Below are 9,068 nucleotides of genomic sequence, written 5' to 3'. Positions count from 1 at the left end.
GGGCACTATTAGTATACTATGCATGAGACTTGCAACTTGTAAGATATAATGTACATAACTCATATGCTTTATTACTACCGTTGACAAAATTGTTTCATGTTTTCAAAATAAAAGCTCTAGCACAAATATAGCAATCGATGCTTTCCTCTTTGAAGGACCATTCTTTTTACTTTTATGTTGAGTTAGTTCACCTATCTCTCTCCACCTCAAGAAGCAAACACTTGTGTGAACTGTGCATTGATTCCTACATACTTGCATATTGCACTTGTTATATTACTCTATGTTGACAATTATCCATGAGATATATATGTTACAAGTTGAAAGCAACCGCTGAAACTTAATCTTTACTTTGATTTATTGCTTTATGAGTTAACTCTTATGCAAGACTTATTGATGCTTGTCTTGAAGTACTATTCATGAAAAGTCTTTGCTTTATGATTCACTTGTTTACTCATGTCATTACCATTGTTTTGATCGCTGCATTCACTACATATGTTTACAAATAGTATGATCAAGGTTATGATGGCATGTCACTTCAGAAATTATCTTTGTTATCGTTTTACTCGCTCGGGACGAGCGAGAACTAAGCTTGGGGATGCTTGATACGTCTCCGACGTATCGATAATTTCTTATGTTCTATGCCATATTATTGATGATACCTACATGTTTTATGCACACTTTATGTCATATTCGTGCATTTTACGGAACTAACCTATTAACAAGATGCCGAAGTGCCGATTCTTTGTTTTACTGCTGTTTTTGGTTTCGAAATCCAAGTATCGAAATATTCTCGGAATTGGACGAAATCAAGACCCGGGGGCCTATTTTGCCACGAACCTTCCGGAAGACCGAAGAGCATACGAAGTGGGGCCACGAGGTGGCGACACCACAAGGCGGCGCGGCCAAGGGGGGCCCGCGCCGCCTGTGGTGTGGGCCCCTCGTCAGCCCTCCGACTCTGCCCTTCCGCCTACTTAAAGCCTCCGTCGTGAAACCCGTGATAAGAAAAACCACGATACGGAAAACCTTACTGAGACGCCGCCGCTGCCAATCCCATCTCGGGGGATTCTGGAGATCTCCTCCGGCACCCTGCCGGAGAGGGGATTCATCTCCGGGAGGACTCTACACCGCCATGGTCGCCTCCGGAGTGATGAGTGAGTAGTTCACCCCTGGACTATGGGTCCATAGCAGTAGCTAGATGGTTGTCTTCTCCTCATTGTGCTTCATTGTTGGATCTTGTGAGCTGCCTAACATGATCAAGATCATCTATCCGTAATACTCTATGTTGTGTTTGTCGGGATCCGATGGATAGAGAATACCATGTTATGTTAATTATCAAGTTATTACATATGTGTTGTTTATGATCTTGCATGCTCTCCGTTATTAGTAGAGGCTCTGGCCAAGTTGATGCTAGTAACTCCAAGAGGGAGTATTTATGCTCGATAGTGGGTTCATGCCTGCATTGACACCAGGACGAGTGATAGAAAGTTCTAAGGTTGTGTTGTCTTGTTGCCACTAGGGATAAAACATTGATGCTATGTCCGAGGATGTAGTTATTGATTACATTACGCACCATACTTAATGCAATTGTCTGTTGCTTTGCAACTTAATACTTGGAAGGGGTTCGGACGATAACACTGAAGGTGGACTTTTTAGGCATAGATGCGAGTTGGATGGCGGTCTATGTACTTTGTCGTAATGCCCAATTAAATCTCACTATACTTATCATGACATGTATGTGCATTGTTGTGCCCTCTCTATTTGTCAATTGCCCGACTGTAATTTGTTCACCCAACATGCTTTTATCTTATGGGAGAGACACCTCTAGTGAGCTGTGGACCCCGGTCCATTCTTTTAATACTTGAAATACAAATTTGCTGCAATACTTGTTTTTCTTGTTTTCTCTCGCAAACAATCATCTTCCACACAATACGGTTAATCCTTTGTTACGGCAAGCCGGTGAGATTGACAACCTCACTTGTTTCGTTGGGGCAAAGTACTTTGGTTGTGTTGTGCAGGTTCCACGTTGGCGCCGGAATCCCTGGTGTTGCGCCGCACTACATCCCGTCGCCATCAACCTTCAACGTGCTTCTTGGCTCCTCCTGGTTCGATAAACCTTGGTTTCTTTCTGAGGGAAAACTTGCTGCTGTGCGCATCATACCTTCCTCTTGGGGTTCCCAACGAACGTGTGAAATACACGCCATCACTCTCTGCCTAGACCGGCGGTTCAGAGTTGGGGTGAGGGAATTTCAGAGTTGGGGGAGAGAGGAGTTCGGATTCGAGAGGAGGGAGAGGGGCAACTCGGATGGACTTACGGGGAGCTCCTCGATGGATTTCAGCGCGGCCGGATATCGAGATGTAGGGGCGGCGGCCATGCTCGCGGGAGTCCGAGCCGGTTCTCGTCCACAACCAACCCTGGACGGCTAGCCTGGTGACCCCGCTCTGAGGTAGGAGGTTGGTGGCGGCGCGCGAGGGTGGGGGTAGGTCGCGGCGCTCCGGTGTGGGGGCTGGTGGCGGCGAGCGAGGGTGGGTGCTGGTGGCGGCGCCCGAGGGTGGGGGCTGGTGGCGGCGCCCGAGGGTGGGGGCTGGTGGTGGCGCGCCGGGATAGGTGGCCGGTGGCGCCGCGCAGAAGGTGGGGGTGGGCGATGCGGTAGGCCCCCGGCGGCGCGCAGGAGCTCCTGGAAGGGGCACAAGCCGGCGACGGGGGCGCGGGGATTGAAGAGCGTTGCGCGGTGGTTCTCCGGCGGCGAGAAGGAGGTGGGGGAGGCGACGGCCGGTGGTTGCGGCGTGCGGGGATAAGTGCGGGGGGCGGCGATTTGGGGCAGGGTGTTGGGTCCTTTCCTCGGGCGTTCAGATGGGTTGTTTTCGGGAAAAGAAACTGAAGCGGGAATAGGGGTTCGAGAATAGTTATTCTAGAACCCTCTTAAGGGGGGTTCGAGAATAGTTGGGTTCTATATATATATATATATATATATATATATATATATATATATATATATATATATATAGGATAAATACTTCCTACTCCGGGTGTAACTACACCCATGTCTCATATACTACCATACGGAAGTATATAACATACTTTATTGGTTTGAGTATGTTCGTACACTATATCTAAGATACTCCATACCAACTTTGGTGAAAAAAATTAAATACACACATAGTTTGCACTATATATACAAAATACATGCATATTTATACGTAAAGATGTAGCGTACGTAAAAAAGTGTACATACTACCTACAAAGTAGTATATATACTACCAAAATATTTTTATATACTTCATACTACATGTATATACTCTTCGGTATGATAGATACTACCTAGATTATGTGGAACACACGTGGGAGTAACTACACCCGAGTGTAGCATGAATATATCCTATATATATATATATATATATATATATATATATATATATATGTATATGTATATATATATATATATATGATAAATACTTCCTACCCCTGGGTGTAGTTACACCCATGTCTAATATACTACCATACGGAAGTATCTATGATACTTTATCGGTTTGAGTATGTTCGTATACTATATCTAAGATACTCCAAATAAAGTTTTGTGAAAAAAATGCAAGTGAACCCATAGTTTGCACTATATATCCGAAATACATGCATATGTATACGTATAAAATGAGTCTACGTACAAAAATGTACATACTGCCTGCAAAGTAGTATATATACTTCCAAAATAGTTTTATAGACTTCATACTACGTGTACATATACTATCCGGTATGATAGATACTCTCTAGAATATGAGAAACACGCGTGGGTGTAACTACACCCGGGTGTACTATGAATATGTCATATATATATATATATATATATATATATATATAGACAAAAGCTTTCGTATGTAACCAAACTGGGGTGCATGCTATCATTGCCGTTTATCTCCATGCCAAGATTCGTGCTAAATGTAGTCAATTTCTTTTCTAAACAGACATTCTTCTCTTTTAGTGGCCCAATGACTGCATCCAGCGCTGACTCTCCAGCCCGGCAGAATTCTGGTTTGTCCGTTTCCTTTTGAAGCCGTTGGGCTTGGCATTTTCCTCCTGGAAACGCATACATCGCCCGCGTCGTGACCTTTTTCGTCCCTGCCTCCCCCGTTCTCCCCCACTCTCTGCACATCGGACACGGATCCGGTGACATGCCCATGGCATGTCACCGATGAACAGTGCGGTGCCATGCACTATGGGTCATTGGATCAAAAACGAGTGGACCAGATTAAGTACTGTAGCGCGTCACGGTGGCCGTTCGTGTAGCAGGTACACTGTAGCGTGCGTACTGTAGCATATACACTGTAGCACGTACACTGTAGCATAGTCCTATTCATGTTCATCTGTCCATCGAGTTTGAATCCAATGGCTAAAAACTAGGTGCATGCCACAGTTACTGTTCATTGGTGACATGCCCATGGCATGTCACCGGATCTCAATCACTGCACATCCAGCCGACACATCCATCCGGAGAGAGAAAACCAGGATCCCTGCCCATCCCGGCGGCCGGCGGCCGACGACCAGCGACCGGCGGCGCCCCGGCAGTTCCCTGCCTGCCATTCCGCCCCCCTCCACCTACCCCGCGCTTCAATCCCCGAAGATTTGCCGGAGGAGCCAGCCACTTCCCGCCGTCCCCGCCACTTCTAGGACAAGGTCAGCCGCCGCCCCTGCTCCTTCCCATCGAATCGCGAGGGCAGCAGCGTCTCACCGTCATCCCTCCTCCGACTGATGCGCGCGGCCGCCATCGCGATACCTCCGCGCGCCCCTCCTCCTTGTCACAGCTGCAGCAACACGGGAAGCCCCGCCGGTGGAGGTCGGCAGCTCACCTGCGTGGCTGCTGTTGGGCTTCCATGCGCCACCGTCGCGCTGGACAAGGACAGATGCCGCCTCCCCTGCCCCTCTCCATCGGCGCGAGGGCACCAGCACCACCTGGTCCTCCCCATCGAGGCGAGGGCGCTGCCGCCACCCCCTGCTCCAACCCCTCCGGCGTGAGGCCGCTACTCCGTCCCTGCTCCTCTTATCCAGCGCGAGGACGCCGCTCCACCCTTGCTTCTTCCCCACCAAGGCGAATCAAATGGCGTAGGGGCAGGGGAGGAGAAGTGGACGCCCCTTTCCACTGCGCAGCGTTGCTCATGGACAAGAACCACCGTCCGCCGCGGTCGCCGGCGTACGGGGCAGGGGCGGGGTCGGGCGGCGCGCAGCGCCTCCAGGAGATAAAGCTGGGGGAGATGCTGGAGGAGGCGTCCGAGGACGGGTGTCTCACCAAGTCCGCGACGCGGCGCTCCTCGACGCCGGGGACGGCGGTGAAGCGGGGGGCGGGGGCTCCCCGGGCCGGTCGCTGGCGCGGCTAAACGCGCAGCGCGAGTTCCTGCGCGCCACGGTGTTTGCGGCCGAGTGCGCCTTCCTGTCGCCCGGCGCGCTCCCAGCGCTCGCCACATTCCTCTCGATGTACCCCAAGTACACCTCGTCGGAGGATGTGGACCGACTCAGCGCCGATGAGCATCCCTACCTGAACAAGATATGCCTAGACTACTGCGGCTTCGGGCTCTTCTCCTACCTCCAGAGCTGCAACGACCCTGACGGACGCTGCTGTGCCCGGACACCGCCTCCCTCTTGACGACCCTGACGGACGCATCCTCGTCGGGTTTCAGGCGAGTCCCAGCTCGATGGTGAGCCTAGTCTTCACGTCCAGCTAGCTGAGCGCCATGCGCACGTGCGACAGGAACCGCTCGGCGAGCGGCCGGCCGAAGTCCTCGCCCACGACGACGCGGAGCACCGTCATGTTCTCCAGGTTCGCCGGCATCAACTGCTTCAGGAACCTAAGTGTAAGTCGTTGATTTTGCCTTTCTCCGGCCCATGTGTAAGACTTCCTGGACATCCATAGTCATGGCAATTTGTCCTCCGATAGGTGCAGATAGTCAGTTAGTTTGTGCTATCATTAGCTGCAGCAGAGTATATCAGTCTTCCTATTCCGGTTTTGTTTTTCTGAATTGTGTATGTTCATGGCGTTGCTGTTCGGAGATATGTAGTCTCCAAGCTGACGTCCACATGGTACACCCCCCGGATCTACTAGTACAAGAATTATTGTGTATTCAGTATGCTAGTTAGAAGCCCTTCTTGTTCATAATTTCTCTGCTGTTATTAATCAGGCACGGTTCTATGTCTCGTTAGTTATGGGAATTGGGGAGAAGTGTTTCAGGAACAATAACACCATGCCTTGAAACTGGAACAAATACACCGATGTATGATCAATTAAAAACTATGGTGGAAATGCCCCATGTTAATTAAGGAGTTGTTGTATGTATATCAATTAAAAACTGAATAGGAGACTGCTTGGGGATTGTTTTTTCATCTACTTGCACACTAAAACTTGTATCGATCGGTCAAGCAAAATAATCGGGACAGGCACTTGACGTTAATAGCCCTCCTTTTGAGAGATTTATAGCACCCTCCTAAGAATGCATTGATTTTTGCCTTATTATACTGCTCAGCCTTTTCCATGCATCATGAGAAAATATCCTGATAATTATGCCTTCTCTGCAGGAGTTTTCACCGTGCAGGTTCTTCATCTGGAAGGACTTGTATGTCGAGCACTTGAGGTCATCGGGGATCATGGCAGCAGATCCATCTAGCGTCTTCGAGGGGCAGATCAAGTGCTTGCCATGCCGCAAGGATGACCGGGATGATCGTGCTGGTTTTGTTGTGTTCTCTCTAAGTTCCTACAGATGTGACTCAATCATGACCATTAGAAGAAAGAAATGTTGGTGGAAATATGTGTAGGGCTAATTTGGGAGGTTGACGTTGCATCTGTTGTTTGTCATGCACCCGGTGTGTCATTTTATAAGGGTTTGGATATCCAAGTGTGCATCACAAATTATCTTCAGAAGCATTATTTGGCATTAACATGTATTCGGCAGTCCTAAAAAGTGTGTTGTTCCTACTATTCTGCACTGGGTATGTTTTATTGGCATTAACAAGTATTCGGTTAATAAGTCTGTTGTTTCTATTTCCTTTCTGCAGGCATACATCTTGTATCTTCCTTCAGGCCACTTCTCATGTCGTTGTTACACTTGCAGGAGTAAGTATTTGATTGTGTAGTTTCTAATAGGGGCAAACAGCAAGTGTCATATATCAGTTCACTAAAGCCTAAATGTGAGGTTCAGTTTCCAATCGACGGGAATGTCGAGGGTGTTCTGTCATTTTAGGTACTTCAAAATTTCGATCAGGTGCTTGATGAAGTTTTAAGAGGGTGCTTGAACAGTTAAGTGATGGCTTCGAAAAAATTGTTGTGGTACAGATTCTGTTTACCATTTGGGTACCGAATGTATATTAATTAAGCACGAGATAATTAGATTCAAGGTACCGAAAATTCTCTAGTTATATTAGTTGAGGTACCAATGTACCGATTTCATTGTAGTCGAGGTACCGAAAATCTCTTTTATGAAGGTACGACTTACCTCGATGGTAGGTGCCGTAGGTCAAATCAATCGTTGTTGTGGTCGAGGGTACCGAAAACCCTAGGTACCGATTGTTGATTTAGAGAGGTGCGACATATACATAAGTTAGGTTCTTCTTTATGGTTTTTACCGATGTACCGATTTCATTGTAGTCGAGTTACCAAAAACCCCTTTTATGAAGGTACGACTTACCTCGATGGTAGGTGATGTAGATCAAATTAATCGATGATGTGGTCGACAGTACCGAAAACGGTAGGTACCGATTGTTGTTTTAGCGAGGTGCGACATATACAAAAGTTGGATGCTTCTCTATGGTTTTTACCGATGCACCGATTTCATTATAGTCGAGGTACCGAAAAATCTTTTTATGAAGGTGCGACTTACCTCGATGGTAGGTGTTGTAGATCAAATCAATCGCTGTTGTTGTTTTAGCAAGGTGAGACATATACATAAATTGGGTTCTTTGGTGGCAATATGTTGAGCCTGAAACCAATTCATTATTGCTGATACAAAGCAGATGCCCTGCAAGTGTCCATGCTCTGGGTATGTCAGACGAGTCGAGTGTAGTGTAGTGATATCACAAAAGTTGCATTATCTTTTGAGTTGAATTTTAGGTAGCTCACAATTTAAACCGGGTGCCGGATATATTACTAGGAGGGTACTTGAACAACTAAGTTGTGGTGCCGAATAATGTTAGGTACCTCACAATTTTAGCCGGGTGCCGGGCGTATTTTTAGGAGGGTGCTTGAACAGCTGAGTTGTGGTGCCGAATAATGTTGCTTGACCTATATAATGACTTGCGACGTCGGAAAGGTTGCATTATCTTTTGAGTCAAATTTTAAGTACCTCACAATTTAAAACCGGGTGCCGGATATATTTCTAGGATGGTACTTGAACAGCTGAGTTGTGGTGCCGAATAATGTTGCTTGACCTATAAAATGACTTGCACATTGGAAAAGTTGGATTATCTTTTGAGTGGAATTTTAGATACCTCACAACTTTAATCGGGTGCTGGATATATTTATAGGAGGGTTCTTGAACAGCTAAGTTGTGGTGCCGAATAATGTTTGCTTGACCTAAAAATGACTTGCGACATCGGAAAAGTTGGATTATCTTTTGAGTAAAATTTTAGGTACCTCACAATTTTAATCGGGTGCCGGATATATTTTAGGAGGGTGCTTGAACATCTGAGTTGTGGTGCCGAATAATATTGCTTGACCTATAAAATTACTTGCGACATCGGAAAAGTTGCATTATCTTTTGATTCGAATTTTAAGTACATCACAATTTATAACCGGGTGTCGGATATATTTCTAGGAGGGTGCTTGAATAAGTAAGATGTGATGCCGAATAATGTTGCTTGACCTATACAAATGACTCGTGACATCGCAAAAGTCGATATTTAGGTACCTCACAACTTTAATCGGGTGCCGGATATATTACTAGGAGGTGCTTGAACAGCTGAGTTGTGGTGCCGAATAATGTTGCTTGACCTATAAAATGACTTGCGACATCGGAAAAGTTGCATTATATTTTGAGTCGAATTTTAGGCACTTCACAATTTAAAACCGGGTGCCGGATATATTTTTAGGAGAGTG

The 9,068-nt window shown here is 46.8% G+C and overlaps 1 protein-coding gene across 1 annotated transcript; it reads left to right on the top strand.

Moving 5' to 3' along the window:
• The first annotated feature begins 5,358 nt into the window (after positions 1–5,358).
• Positions 5,359–7,005, top strand: LOC124681387. The gene is made up of 2 exons (XM_047216311.1): positions 5,359–5,838; positions 6,557–7,005. Exons 1-2 carry the CDS (start codon positions 5,719–5,721, stop codon positions 6,791–6,793), a joined length of 357 nt encoding a protein of 118 aa, XP_047072267.1. The 5' UTR covers positions 5,359–5,718; the 3' UTR covers positions 6,794–7,005.
• The last annotated feature ends 2,063 nt before the right edge of the window (positions 7,006–9,068 follow it).

Source organism: Lolium rigidum, unplaced genomic scaffold (genome assembly GCF_022539505.1).
Source record: "Lolium rigidum isolate FL_2022 unplaced genomic scaffold, APGP_CSIRO_Lrig_0.1 contig_41533_1, whole genome shotgun sequence".
NCBI classification, from domain to species: domain Eukaryota; kingdom Viridiplantae; phylum Streptophyta; class Magnoliopsida; order Poales; family Poaceae; genus Lolium; species Lolium rigidum.
The sequence above is the reverse complement of the archived record's forward strand: the minus strand, read 5'-3'. Positions and strand labels throughout refer to the sequence as shown.

Excerpts from the sequence above, each read along its gene's own strand:
- LOC124681387 (XM_047216311.1), top strand. The coding sequence starts at position 5,719 with ATGCGCACGTGCGACAGGAACCGCTCGGCGAGCGGCCGGCCGAAGTCC. Across the intron at positions 5,839-6,556 it reads ACTGCTTCAGGAACCTAAGT|GAGTTTTCACCGTGCAGGTT; the intron begins GTAAGTCGTTGA and ends CCTTCTCTGCAG.